The sequence below is a fragment of the Phoenix dactylifera genome, chromosome 3, assembly GCF_051530095.1.
Source record: "Phoenix dactylifera cultivar Ajwa chromosome 3, Ajwa_hap1_PhDact_Kaust_v1.1, whole genome shotgun sequence".
Classification (NCBI taxonomy): domain Eukaryota; kingdom Viridiplantae; phylum Streptophyta; class Magnoliopsida; order Arecales; family Arecaceae; genus Phoenix; species Phoenix dactylifera.
In genome coordinates, this window is record NC_143192.1 from 55,910,696 (window position 1) to 55,926,093 (window position 15,398).

The 15,398-nt window shown below is 37.1% G+C and overlaps 1 protein-coding gene across 8 annotated transcripts; it reads left to right on the forward strand.

The window, feature by feature from the left end:
- The first annotated feature begins 2,426 nt into the window (after window positions 1-2,426).
- Window positions 2,427-15,188, forward strand: LOC103708419 (protein ENHANCED DISEASE RESISTANCE 2-like). Of its 8 annotated transcripts, none has more exons than XM_039116377.3 (23): window positions 2,427-3,160; window positions 3,899-3,973; window positions 4,111-4,164; window positions 4,276-4,341; window positions 4,414-4,475; window positions 5,808-5,848; window positions 6,105-6,194; window positions 6,269-6,315; window positions 6,393-6,493; window positions 6,905-7,000; window positions 7,094-7,158; window positions 7,240-7,311; window positions 7,435-7,581; window positions 7,695-8,011; window positions 10,600-10,672; window positions 10,768-10,943; window positions 11,368-11,469; window positions 11,557-11,607; window positions 11,714-11,857; window positions 11,962-12,057; window positions 14,441-14,542; window positions 14,844-14,946; window positions 15,037-15,188. In XM_039116377.3, the coding sequence occupies exons 1-22, from the start codon at window positions 3,008-3,010 to the stop codon at window positions 14,937-14,939; spliced, it is 2,226 nt and encodes a 741-aa protein (XP_038972305.2). In that variant the 5' UTR covers window positions 2,427-3,007; the 3' UTR covers window positions 14,940-14,946; window positions 15,037-15,188. The 8 variants fall into 8 exon arrangements, with proteins under 8 accessions (XP_038972305.2, XP_038972308.2, XP_088575373.1 ...); XM_039116380.3 differs by having other exon boundaries at window positions 10,609-10,672; XM_088719247.2 differs by having other exon boundaries at window positions 14,844-15,188.
- The last annotated feature ends 210 nt before the right edge of the window (window positions 15,189-15,398 follow it).

Below are 15,398 nucleotides of genomic sequence, written 5' to 3' on the forward strand. Positions count from 1 at the left end.
CTGGAGAGAAAATATTGAAATGATAAAATTTTAGTAGTTAGTTACACGAATCAACTGAAAAAGTTTTGCCACCTTTGCTCCTTGAATAGTTAATTTGTATGGTATCTATTTATTTTTTTAAGACAAAAATCATCAATTTAAGGTGATATAAAAAATAAAGAAGAAAAAAAAATAATTCATACAAATATTACACTCAAGTCAAATCAAAACACAACCATTTGTATCAGATACGAGATATGGCCGAATAAAATTTAATCCAAGCAAACTCAACTAGCAACCTAGATTTTTTTATTTATTTTTTTGGGTATGTTTGTCTATTTAGAGAATAGCAATGGATATGCCATCGCCATAAGTTGTCTATTCTAGTTGTTAGTTGCACAAATCAACGGAAAACGTTTTGCTTGCTTTGCTCCCATAGCAGTTAATTGGTATGATATTTATTTATTTTCTTAGACAAAAAAATATTGATTTATGGTGACGTTAAAAAATAAAAAAGAGAGAGAAAAATATTTCAAACAAATATTAGACTCGAGTTAAATTGAGATACGACCGAGTAAAACCTAACCCAAGCAAACTCAAGCTAGTAACCTAGATTTTTTTTTGTTTTTCATTTTTTTGGATATGTTTGTCTATTTGGAGAATAGCACTAAATATGCCATCAGTCATAAGTTGGAGTCAGCATGAATGGAGGAGACGGGTACCAAATAATTAAGACAAATTTAGTTGGTTAGAAATAGTTCGAGAATTTAGGCTCCGACTGTATATACTCAAGTATTGGCATGCCCAATCTTTCAATTTATAATCTTTCTATATATAATGCAAACTTTTGGATATAAAACCCATTCATCTCCACCTATAACCTTTTTAGCTGCACCTCAATAAGTTGCGAGCATTGCTATGTTGTTCCTCACATTCATGCTTTTTATTTGTAGAGAACTTATCTCCTCACATGATCTAAAACAAAGAGAAAACAGGTGCACTATACTAGCAAATCTGCTATCATCGACTCCATCCGCTAGTGTTAATGATTAGGCGCTTTCATATGGAACTCTAAATAAATATTCTGCTGATTTTTATTTCAAAGATGCCCAGTCTCAAAGGAAAGTAGTTGTTTAGAAACTATTTTTGTAAGAAGTAAAAATTCAAAGCGATAAGATTCTGTACATCAATATTTTGCTTGCATGACCATTTCAGAAAAAGATTACCTCGATGAATTCAAGTTAAGTGCATCCCAGTTCACGTTGACTTAGATCAGGTCACTTCGACTAGTTTTCTACTAGTTCTCTCAAGACTTTTCTGTTTTAAGAAAATCCATTGATGATGTGAAAGGCTCCTTTGCTAAAATATTTAATACTAGCAAACCAGTTGGCTCCACCTGCTAATATTTAATCGCTTATGGACTCCCATATCAAACACTTAATGCAGTTTTCGAACCAACTCATGGCTTCAAGGAGGCTACTTCAACTTGGTCAAGGTTTGTAGGTAATGGTCATCTGAATATTAATTTGTAATCACTGAGCTCACCAAACACTTGCAAATTTCGAACCAACTCATGGCTTCAAGGAGGCTACTTCAACTTCAACTTGGTCAAGGCTTGTAGGCAATGGCCATCTCAATATTAATTTGTAAGCACTGGGCCCACCAAGTTAAACATAGACAGGACCACATTCTTCCATTTTCACCCCCCACTTTTTCTTTTTTTTTTGAACCTTGTCATTGACATCTCTGTCAATCTTAGTTCATTGGTCGGGTTAATTTAGCTCTCGAGTTTAATCATATCCATACCTTTTCTGATGTCTTTAAAGGCATTATAAATACTTGTTCGAGATATGAGGTGCGGCCGTGATGCACGTTTGAACAAATGTTCTCAAATTCAGATTGGAAAACAACGGAATAGGTGGTTCAACTGCTTTGCCCATGCGATGCGACCGCTGATTAATAACTCGATTTGATAAGAATCTAGAAAAGGTAAAGTAATTATTTGATAGAGAGATAATACTTTTGCATCAAAATATTTCGAATAGTGTAAAATAAACATCACAATTTCATTTCCAGTAAGAATAGATAACAATAGCCTGACCCAATATTTTATGAAGAATTTTGAGCTATAAAAAGTTTTATTTTGAAGTTTTTTCTAAGAAGCTATTTCAGCTTTGCTAGAAAGTTAAAATAATTTTCTGATTTTTTCACTAAACATCTCTCTTCTATCAAAAGAGGGTCATAAAATGCTTCCTGTACTACCAAAAGCTCTGCGAAACAGGATATTAAAGACTTTTAGCTTTGAGTGCCCATGTTGGGGGGGGGGGGGGGGGGGGGGGGCTCATTACGTTTTGCAACCAATCACCCATGGAATTCTTTCTAATTTCTACCCAGAAGAAAGCGACTAAATTTAAGAAGTTAATAACCACCAAACCCAATTTAGCAATGGGGAACAACGAAAAAAAGGCAGGCCATTTTCAATTCCCTTAGAACTGGAAAACCAATTTCTCCAAAAGCTTGAGGCCAGCAAAGCCATTTTACCTTAAATAAACTTTAACCCCTGCCCATCATTTGTCTCGCGTGTCCCTAAATTCATCACTTTTTCCTTTGGATAAAAAAAAAAAAGACAGAGAGGAGAGAGAGAGGTGTCCTTTTGGAAATTTCAAGGAGGGGAGAGGGAGAGGTTAGGAGGGGTCGGGAATTTTCTGCCATCTGATTCCCTCACGAGGGGGGTTTCAGAGGCTGGGAGGGGCTCTGTCTTTCTCCCTGGTAAAGTCTCTTTTCCTCTTTCACTCTCGTTCAAATTCCTCGGTGGGAGGATTTCATTTATTAGATTCGTTGCCATCGTTTTCCAAACTCCTCTTTTCTCTTCTGCCCCTGAGCTGAGGCCTCCCCCGCTTCTTCTCGGCGGAAGAAGGGACGTCCGAAGCTCGAATCCTTGAATGGAATTTGAACTCTAAAAGGGGGGGAGGGAGAGAGAGAAGAAAGAGGCAACGAGAGAGAGTGAGAGAGGAGAGGGAGATTTTCAATGGGTATCACGGAGGAGGATCGAAGGATGGAGGGGTGGCTCTACCTCATCCGGTCCAATCGACTCGGGCTGCAGTACTCCCGGAAGCGCTACTTCGTCCTCGAGGACAACGCCCTCAATTGCTACAAGGCCGTGCCCGCATCAAGAAGAGAGGTATATCGGATCGATTCTTGATGCTTCTTCTTTTCTTTGTATTTTTGGGCTTTTCCTTTGATATGTAAAGAAAGAGAAATAGGTGTTTGGTTTATTTGGTTTTGTTTCTTCTTTTGGGAAAAGATGATCTTTATTGTTGGTTCGTTTGGATGATGAGAGCAACTCTTTTCGGAGCCTTGGTTTTATTCGTTTGTATTGGATCGAATTCTTGCGCAAAAACAGATTGGAAATTGGATTTCCATTGCTCGGTATCTTCTTTTGGTTTTTTGAAACTAAAGTATTCAGGCGACAAAGAAAGAAAAAAAAAAACAAACTTTGGCAAAAATATATGGGGTTTTCTTTATGAAGGGAACATGTTTGTTATTAGTGCGGAAATTCATTTTTCAAAGATCAATATGAGCCAGTTTGACCGAAAATTGTCTTGTATGATAATATATTTCTTATTAGGAATCTTTAGTGGCAATCTGGTTTTGGGTGGCACAATTTGAACACGAATGTTAAGGGGAAAAAAAAAATCTGTCGAAAGATTTGAATTTGAATGATGACATCCATGTGGTTGGTGAATAAGATGTCTCACACAATTCTATTTGGTTGAAAGGAAACTAAGAAACTTATTCATGATTAAAAACTAGCATGCTAACCATTTCAAGTTTCAGGTAATCAATGTGAGATTGCTAATGATATCTGTTTTTCTTCGAGTGGTGAAACTCAAATATTCTACGTGCTTAACATTCTCAGGATCCTATAAGAAGTGCTCTGATCAATTCCTGCATACGTGTCACAGACAATGGGAGAGCGAGCATGCATAGAAGTGTAAGAGACAAGCCTGGACCAGATTTTCCATAAGAGCTTTATTTCTTGCCCTCCCATATGTCATCTATTTGGTTCAATAATTTCCAGGTTTACCGCATGTGAGCTAATTACTTGTGAATTTTGGTGGCATTTTGCAGGTTTTCTATATATTTACGCTTTATAGTTCTTCTAATCACAATGATCAACTTAAGGTACGGGAGGATAATTGCTTACCGTTACAAAAACCTGTTTGTTAGTTGTGATTTGCTGGTTCTGATTTACATTCATGATGAATGGAGACTAAGAATAATCTGACTCTGCAGTTGGGTGCTCGAAGCTCAGAAGAAGCAGCTAGCTGGATCCGATCCTTAATGGAAGCAGCGTTGAAGGTTTTGATGCTGACTTTTTAAATTGACTGTATTGCCTAAAAATGTGATATATCATTATTTTGTTACTTGCAGGAGTGCCCAAACAAAGACGAGAAATTTGTGGCTTGTTCCAAAAGAAGACGGCATTCTTTAAGGTCAGAAGAAGCTCCCTTTCCATTACACAAATTAGTTATCAACTATTCGCAAATATCTTCCTTGTTATTTCATTTAGATAATAGCAGGAAAGCTTAGCTTGTTTAACATATTCAAACTATGTCACTTTGATTATAGTTATCTTCATCTTTGACGATAGGCATATATCAGCACGATAATATATCAAAAGGTGTAATTCCATTAATTTACACTATGATTTATTTAACTTTAAATCTTTAATCTTTTGCTGGACTTGCTTGTGTTGTATTTCCCCATCTTTGTCTATTATTTTGGAAGTTGTCATTTAGTGCTGCTGTGAGATGACAGCGAATTAGCTGTTTTGATGCTCAATCCTCTAGAAATCCTGTCAAGGCTGGGTTGCTGAGGAATCACAGATCTTTATCATCCACCCTAACACTCCTCTGTTTAGTAGGGAATGCAAGAGATGTTAGAGAAAAGGGTCAAATGGAACCATCACATAAAGTCCTTATTTACCTTCCCAAGTGATACTAGAAATTGATGCGGGTTTCAAGGCTAAATTTGAATACAACAGACACTTTGAAATTCTTAGTAGGTCAGTTTTGTTTTGATTTACCAAGATCTTTGCTATCCTTTGGAGGAATCTGGTCAAGGAGGCTGTTTGGGGATAAATGAGACCTAGATCCATCCTTTTCTTCTTTGCTATGTAGTCTAATTTGAGGGAAGTAGATAGCTATGCTTTGGAGAAAAGTTAAACCTTACCAATTGCCATGTTAATTTGTGATAAGGAGGGATTTGAGACTAATTTCTCATTGGCCCTGGGCGAACCATGTGCACTTTAAATCTTGGATGCTTGTTCACTTTTTTACTTGCATGTCATTATTGATTCGTTTGTCTGTGTTCTCTGCACATTTCCTTGCTATCTGGGGATACTCAAACAATTAGCATTCAAGAAAATCAGTCTGTGTTATACTTTTATTAAATTTTTCTGTTCATCTGTAAAAGAAACAATTATATCGTGCTGGCCTCTTTTTTCCTTATTCTATGTACTCATGGGAAGAAATACGATGTCCTTTAGAGGTTAGTTTATATCAGGGTTTATGTCTGTAGTGTACCAGTCTAATGTGCCACTAGCTGATCTATGAAGTATATGGTTCCCTTTTGACATCCTTGCCTACTTGCCAGATGTTTTTGCAAGCCTGCTTGATGAGAGCTATGACATGCATGTCTGTAGTTCCATGATTTGTGGTGCAGATTAATAAGTCATTCTTTCCTTTGCTATGTAAAATAAGAATATCTGTTCAGCTGAATATTTTTGTTATTTATGCCCTTTTTATTGACTTTTTTTGAATCAGGTTGAGTCGCACAAGGGCAAGAAGTCTTATGCACTCTATTGGTAGGCTATATTTTTTTATTTATTTCAGAATTTAGACTTCCTAAAAGTTGTAGCTCAACTATCTTTTTCCAAGATATCTTTTTCGTTCATCCCTTGGAAAAATTCAAACATGTCAATATTGCTTCTGCAACAATGTATTTAATCGCAAATAATCTGATTGTTACAGAATTTTGTAAATGATCTGTCATTGCTATAGTGTTACCTTTTTCCTAGATTTTGTTTTTACTGAAGTATCTGACAATGAAAATGTTGCTAGACTGGACTGTTTATTCATCTGTGCACACTGATCCGATGGCGTCTGATGTTATTGCTCCTTCCCCATGGATGATATTTGGCTGTAAAAATGGTAATAGTTTCTTATTTCATCTTTCTATTCGTAGCAAAACTTCTATATTAAATCCATGGACATTTTCCTTGCAGGTTTACGACTTTTTAAAGAGTCAAATGAGGGTGATTTTCTTGGGAAGGTATCTATTTAATTTGATCAACAAATATCCATTATCTCGAGTCCACTAAGTATTATTAAATATGCTCCTTTGCTCAGCACTGGGACGATCATCCAGCAATAATGGCAGTAGGTGTGGTTGATGCAACTTCTGAGGCCATCTTCCGGACAGTAATGTCCCTTGGTCCATCAAGATCAGAGTAAGAGTGCCACAGTCTGCTGTGCATACAGTTTTAAATTTTTGACATCATATTCTGCTTTTGTCCTATGTAAAAAGACAATAATCGCAGTTGATGCCAAGTACATGACCATGTAGCAACGTATAGAACCAAGGTCACTGCTGCATTCATGACCAATTACGTTGGAGCATTATATTCTTCTGAATTATAGTAGATGTAAAAAACATAGTAGCGCATATAGGATAAGCATGATATCTTGCAATTTTGTATCAGTTATTTCAATAAATAAGAAAATAGATAACTGTTATTCACAAAATAGATATGGAAATAAAAGAGACTAGGCACATGCAGATAAATCTGACATTTTTACTAGGCAATAATATATTCTGGAATTTCTATATTCTAAAAGTAAGGCCTTGAAATTTATTGTAGATGGGATTTCTCTTTATTAGAAGGCAGAGTGGTTGAACACCTGGATGGTCACACTGATATAATCCACAAGAAATTGCATGGTGATTGGTTACCATGGTCAGATCCCAAACCTTTAAACCTTCAGAAAATTTATTAATTGTCTCATCAATTATCTGTCTCTTTTCTGAAGGGATTTTATTTAATTTTCAGGGGAATGAACAAAAGAGATTTATTGTTACGGCGTTACTGGAGGAGGGAAGATGATGGAACATATGGTAATGCCATTAATGAGATCCTGGCAACTGTTAGCTCGTAGAGCAAAGCCATGGACTAACTCTATTTGTAATTCGTTGCAGTAATTCTTTACCATTCTGTTTTCCATCAAAACTGTCGACCTGAAAGAGGCTATATTCGTGCTTGCCTTAAAAGTAATGTAGCTTAATATTTTGCGTTGAAAATTTTCTAAAGACTTCCTAGTTGTGCTGGCAAATGCCAGCCATTTAACTGACATGCATGTTCATGCAGTATTTTATGTTCTTTATGTTCTGTAGGTGGGGGATATGTAATATCTCCTGTGAACCAAGGAAAACAATCAGTTGTGAAGCACATGCTTGCAATTGATTGGAAATTCTGGAGGTCTTATATGTTTACATCATCTGCAAAGTATGTTACAATCCGGATGCTTGGGAGAGTTGCAGGTAGGATTTATGGCATGAGAATCCTGTTTGTTTTTTTATAATCACAATCCTTATGATTATAGCAATCTAAGGAGCTCATGATCGAATATCTCATTTCAACATTTACTTTGCAGCTTTGCGGGAGTTCTTCCGAGCAAAACTTGGTAATTGCACATGCTCTGATTACTCATCAGGTGAATTGACAAGGGAGATAGGATTGCCGTATAGTGAAAAAGAACACATAAAGGTAGAAGTGCAGACAACAGGTGAGAATAGTAAGAGTGCAGATTCTGCAGAAGCGCCACAACAGTCTCCTTCCAGCCATGCAAACACAAGTGGGTCATTTCTTCAACTAAATGATGCAGCTGATGAATTCTTTGATGTTATTGATGAGTCTGATAATGACCAAACAGAAGCTCTGTGGCCTTCTGATGAAGGCATGCACTCTCAGGTGAGTGCCTAGTGTCATTTTCACTCTTTTTCCATTATGCTTCTGTGACATGATTTTTTTTTTTCTCCCCGATGCCATGTAACCATACTATTCTGTTTAATTTTTTGATCTTTACTTATTAGAATGAGAATTGCCATGCCCCTCCGACATGAAATGCTTGCAAAATTCACTTCAAGCCTGTCATTCATTAAGTTTTGGTCTACTGCTCCCTTATTGTGTTCCATTAATGTTGGTCCCCAGATAGCTTAGTGTGCACACTGCATCCATCATCGCATAACAAGAACAGAAACAACTGCCATCACTGTAGATGGTGAAAATAGCAGTAATGACATTAAACCATAACCAGAGCTATCAAGCCTTATCCCAAGTATTTTGGTCTTCTTTATGAATCCTCATTCTCGAATTATTGCTATTTAATTTTAGAATTGCCCCTAATGTTATTGCAAACTTTTTCATATCCTTTCGTGCAACTTCCATTCCTATTACCTTAGTTTTCCTTTTCCTTTCTAAATCCTTCGACAAAAATTGGAATGCCTCTTCTTACGTAAGCCTCCTTGGACTTTTATTTTGCATGCTGATACCCTCTAGTTTGGTTCATTGTCACTTGTCTTTTATTGATGCAACTTCTACTGCTCCTCCAATATAGTCATTCATGACTCTATCCTTTGTAGCATAGCTTGCTTTACCGGTCAGTATTGGTGCATACGGACCGTACTGTATCGGTACCAAACTGGTATGTGGTACAGGAGGCATACCGAGTGTTGGTACTCCGAACTGCCCTTTGTACCGGATGTACCAATACAGTAATAGGATGGTGCTAGTATGGGGTTCAGTACCGAGACGGCGAACCTTACTTTGTAGTTTTAGTATTCATCCATCTTAGCATTCTCGGTTTTGTTACATTTAACCTATTTTCTTGGACCCTTGTTACAGAAACATTTTAGCCACACAGCAGTGCATACTTATTGCCATCAAAATTTTCCCCTCCTAAATTGTCATAGAGTGCGTTGGCCATGTAGGACACTTTAAGCACTTATTCACTTCATTCATCTTGTTCTAATTCTACTAAACAAGTCTTTATCAATTTCTCCGTTCTTTTGTTTATTAGATCCTAAGACAGCAATTTTGATAATGATAACCATCAATTTAACAAAATGAAGAAAATGATGTTAATGAAATGAACACCACAACCTAGATAAGTTGAAGAACATGTGCATATTCCAAAGCATAGCCTTGTTAGTGATAACAAATATTAGGTAAGAAACATACAATTTGAAGATTTTAGATGAAGATGGAAAATAAATAAAGGTGCATCTAACATGCTCTCAACCAAATTCATAGTGGCTTGTATAAGAAGAATATATGGACCAAAAGAGAAGCACTGGATAAATGTGAGATATTGTAAAGAGGTCTAATCTGAGGCATAGAGAAAAGAAAGATGAGGAGAGTGAGCAGGTCTTAAACTAATAAAAAATCATGTGGTTGTCGGTCTGAAGCTATCAGGGCCCTGTATCTCCAAAGTAGATTGGGTTTAGCCAAGGAGCAAGGAAGGATGTCTTGCATGTTGGCCCTCCAAAAACCATATGTTGGCCCAGTAAATGTCATGGTGTGATCGTAGCTGAAGACAGGTTGAAAACAACAGCTATGCATGTCCAATGGGAATTTATAGAACTTGTAAATAACATGCGATGTAAGGGAACATAACGGGCATTAGAAGAACCCATCACTGGTAAATGCGCATAACTCATCACGAAGCTGAAGAAAAATCATATGAATAATCAAAAAAAAAAAATCTACAAAGATGATATTGCTGAGAGATCATGGAGAGCAAGTGAAAAGAAACAAGCCGTAAAATGTATGGATAAACATGTGGAAGTAATGAACTTGAACTAGAAATGAAAACTGAATTGCAAAATCTTTGTTTTGAGATAAAGAAAACGAAGAATGTTTCCAGTCTTTGAAGCACGTTTGCTCCCTTTGAGAGCTGTATCCGTGTTCAGTATATTGAATACCAACAACACCTTTGTCAATGCTAACATGTTGTGTCTGTTTTTTCTTGAAACCATCTCAAAGTTGAGAACTGCGTGGTATGGGGTGTACCATACTTTTACGGTACCGGTATCCAGTACGGGTGGCGTACCGACACTCAATACGCCAAAAAAAATTTGTACCGTACTGTACGGACATTGTGCTAGTGTGGCACCGGTACGGGGTCCGGTACCAAGATGGCGAATATTGAAAACATGCCTCAGATACTTTCTAAGGCCGTCATGCTATGAATCTTAGATTGCATTGTTCAGAAGTTGGATACTTCCATTTTTTATGTGGTGTTTAGCTGTTCGAAATATTCTAAAAGGCACCTAGAAGCCTGAGCATTTGTTAATCTTATTGTTTTACTGAAGCTCTCAAAAGATCGGCATTCCCTCTCAGGCCTCATTTAGCTTAAATTTTTCTTTTCCTCTTTGGTTGCTGTATCCTTCATATATTGATTGAAACACAATCTGCATTGTCAAACAGATGAACTTGTATATGTAAAACAGAAACTGAGCTTAAATTTTAGCATGTCATTTTTTGGTTGTTAAAATCAGTTGGTACAGGAACAACGCCAGCACAAGCTATCAACAGCTGCAGTTTTTGTGAAGAAGTTGCATGATTTTGCAGGTAGTTTGACTAGGTTTCTTTCAATTAATATAATATTTATGTCAGGGATGCTACTATACTTAAAATGATCACTTGTTTCTCTTGTACTTATGCAGTTCAAAAGAAAGGCTACATTGATTTACAGGAGGCCTCGATGGGAGATATGGCACCTTGCAGCTATGGAACCACTCTTCCAAAAGACCCAAGTTGTACTATGACTTGCAGTTGGGCAATGGCAGACCCTACATCATTCTTAATTCGCGGTGAATCTTACCTACGAGACCAACAGAAGGTGCAATCTCCTGCTTAGATTTTGCTTCTTCTCTTGTAAAAATGTATGTTTACTAACTTTTGAGAAGGCAAAATTAGCATATATTTATAGGCTCGTCGTGTTCTTATATCCAGACAATACGGTGAAGCTTTCATAGTTTTCCCTTAATATCAGATCTTCGATTTCACAGTGTCATAAACATCTCTTTCTGGCTAGGAGGGAGGATCACTTTGTTTAGCTGTAAATCTTAGATATTTACATATCCTAATATCACCACTTTGTCCTACAATTTTTCATTTAAATGAACTTCCAGATGTGCCTAATTGTGAAATAGTTTTAGTTTTAATATATGAATTCTTGAATACTAAATTATAGATCGGTCTTTCATAGTTTTGCTAAAATTGATAATTCTGTTGTTTATTTCATCGATTTGTTGGATTAACAGATTAAAGCCAATAGCACCTTGATGCAAATGGTAGCTGCTGATTGGCTAAATTCTGATAAGCGTGAAGATGATCTTGGTGGCCGGCCTGGGGGCGTTGTACAGGTCTCTTTGTAATCACAAATACTTTATGCTGCACAAGTAATCTTCTTTCTTTTTCAGCTTCATAGGAAAAGGTTTTGAATCTTGCAGAAATATGCAGCACAAGGTGGCAGCGAGTTTTTCTTCATAGTAAACATACAAGTGAGTAATCTTCTTTGTCCTTTTAGGTGCAAAGAGGAGACACCAATCTTCTCTAATAAATCTAGACCCTCAACATCCAAATATCTTATCTTTGTCTATGAAACAGATCCCAGGTTCATCTACATATAGTCTCGCTTTATATTATATGATGGATACTCCATTGGAAAATGTTCCCCTCCTTGAAAGTTTTGTCAAAGGAGATGATGCATACAGGAATTCGAGGTTTAAACTCATCCCATATATATCAAAGGTATGTGTATGCAGTACAATAGCATCTAAACTAGTGTATGCTGAAGCCTTGCTATCATGCATGATTATTTTTTCTTTTTTCCCGTTCTTTTGATCTTCTTGTAGGGATCTTGGATAGTGAAGCAAAGTGTGGGCAAAAAAGCATGTTTGGTGGGTCAAGCACTGGCAAGTCATTATTTTCGTGGGAGCAACTACTTGGAGGTAAAATTTAGATAATCACTATAATAGCACACATTTAAACAACTAAGATATTCAATATAAGGTCATGCCATATGTGGAGTGCTGAAGTGCTTTCTGTCACCTCTCAAATCATGTAATGCATCATTAGCATCTTCAACAATTAACTTTCATCTGTAAACATGACAGAGTACATTAATGGATGTAATATATGTGGAAATTGTATGATGAAAGCGGTGATTCTAGATATATACTTTCTTGCATGCACAGTGATGCAAGCAATACCTTGTACTGTATGTGCTATACCAACACATAGTACCGTTCTTTGTGTTGGTACAGCAAAATAGAGGTGAAGTACCATAAGTCTCCATAGTACCACTATGGGTGTTGTGCTAGTACTGGTACCTTCTGGTATGGCCCAGTATGGCCCAGTAGTTAAATCCTCGACCATGAACTTATATATCAAAATTTTTGGCATGTAGCACCCCAGTTGGCTCGATAACTGGACTGAGACTTCTGGGCCCTATGTAGATCATCTATATATAAATTACATGGCCATTATATATATGGATTGCAAACCATCCATCTTTGCATTTTACGATTATGGTTAGAAGCTGTTCAAATGTTATTAAATGTTATGTACATATGAAACTTCTTTTCTACAGAATGCATGATGTGCATGTTTTCTGTGCATACTTGATAGTCCAGTAGTTAACAAAAATTAGTACCAAGTATATGTTGTCTGTTATGGTTGCAAAACTAAGATGGAAGAACTACAAAGGTGCTGGTTTACCTTGCTGGTAAAGTCTCTTGGTAGTTTACCCGAGACATGGATTTGGGTCTGCTTTTACCATTGTTTGACGGTTTGGGGTATTTGAGGCTTGCCCCAGTAAATGGCCATTGCTAACAAGCCTCTTTCTACCAGGAAAGACAGAATTTTTTAAAAAAAAATGTGGGTGTATTTCAGGATGAAAGGATGAACTAAGAGTAGATAGATAATATAGAATGGCATATATCTTTTCTATCCATCCAACATTTTAGTATAAAATAGAAGTTAGTAAGGAGGACAAGTTACATAAATCTTAATATACATGATGTGCTATAGGTAACCATCAACTATGGCTCCAACCACTTGTGGAAACCAGTGAGTCTACTTCATGGTTACTCCCATCAAGGGCTACTTGTGGTGTTACTTGAATCTTTTCCATTCCTTTCTAATAATTTCATCAGTCCTGGTTATGTGATATGTCTATCTATCCCTCTTTCCTGATCTTCAAATAGAAATTCAAGCATCTCTCATTATCATGGCCTCCTCGTAGATCTTTACTTTGTATGTACCAAACCATCTTGATTGGTCCATCACATCATGCTCGATAAGGGCAACACTTGTACTTTTTCTATTGTTCATATTCCTCATTTTTTCCCTAGTTTTTGCTGCATATATTTCAAAATTTTCATCTTTACCGCATTTGTCATTTTTTGCCCCTCTTTATTGCCCAAAATTTTGAAGCATGCAGCAATACTGGCCATATTGATATCCATTAGGATTGATGCCCTCTTTTAATCAACCTGTTGCGATTCCAAACAAATTAAAAATACATATGCAGTGCATTTCTCTGTACCCCCCTTTCTTTTTTTTCCTCTCAATCTTGATCATACTTATCCCCACAGTTCTCATGCCTACTTAAATCCATGATTCTACTTAGCCCTCCAACTGGCCTCTCCTTCCTAGAGCATGATCTTAGTCCCATCATGGTATGCATGTTCATCCTTGTTCATCCCCTCTTTTACCTTCCCCCTCATTGACCAGCCATCAACTTGCCTGTCACCATGTCAACTTACCATTGTTGCTTCCTCCACCTCACCTCTTCATTATCATCTACACCTTGTCATTGCCTTCTTCGACCCCAACCCTCTACAGCTTCATACCTTCCAGGCCTCCCTCTTCCACCCTCTTCTCTGTCATCACACTCTCATCAAGGTTGCTCTCTTACTGCTGCATTTAGCCCCAGTTTCCCTCATCTATTGCCTCAAGAGGTGGTGGTGCTGGTGACATTAGGTGGTGGGCGTAGTGAAACATGGTGGTGTGCTGATTGTCAGAAAGGGATCAATGGAATTGCCTATATGGACTTGGGGTCGTATCAGATTTTGGACGAAATGTCCTTGCACATGTAAATGAAGATGTTCTATTTCCTTTTGTGGTGAAAATATTGATAGGTATAGTGCTATCAATGGCAACCAAGTGTGCCGATAAAGCATGCAGTCATGCATAGTGCACCATGTGTTGCATGCTTTTATATTTATTGTGTATATACATGCAAGGATTTATGTTTGAGTTGCTTCTTAAAACTTCATAAGTTTTGACATGGCTGAGTTATAATGGCTTCGTACAAATGTGAATTTTCAGGTTGGAATCGATGCTGGCTCATCAACAGTTGCTAGGGGAGTTGTGAGTCTTGTGCTTGGTTACTTGAACAATCTAGTGATAGAATTGGCATTTCTAATACAGGTAATGAAATTTATGATTCTTTGGTTGTTAATATGTAACAAAACTTTTATTTTAGCTTACATATCCTGGATCAGTTGGAATTTCCTTTTCTCGAATACTGACACAACCACATAACTTCCAATGGAAACAGCAAAAGGTCTATTTGATTTAATTCTGAGTTTCGAGACAAAGTAACTCAGTTTGAACATCTTATGCAAGACCTATAGAAAATAATCACTTGCTTTATCTTTCAGGATATTATTACTCCTGCCTCTGCATCCATACAATCTTAACAAATCCATTTGAATTGAATGCCATGCAGGGCAATACACAAGAAGAGCTCCCAGAGCTCCTTCTTGGAACCTGCCGTTTGAACCATCTTGATGCCTCCAAATCAGTTTCAATTAACCCATGGTGATATCGAGGTGAATCTTGTGCCCTTCTGACCTTGGCCAATGGGATTCGAGCACATCAGTTACTCAAGTCCGTCCTTTTGTTTCTCCTTTCTCTTGCAGATTAATTTTGACTTGCCATTCTTTCATCTGATCGAAATTCCGACCATGAAGCAAAGTTGTATATTTTTTAGCTTTTCTTGAGAGGCCCTACGAAAATCTGTAAAGATATCACTTTATAGTTAATTCTCATCATTCATTTTAATTTCTTATTATTAATAAGCTCTAATCAGTGTAAAGCATAGGTTAGAATTCTGGACATGGGGGCAAACAAAGCTAGAAATCATGTTGGTAGAAAATATGATACAGCTTTCGCTGGAAGATCCATGCTTTCCGTATTTGGACGGTAATGGAGGACCATTATAGAACCTGGACCCTGATCAATTTTGCTCGAATCATGATTAGCTGGTAATGGAAGCCCCTTT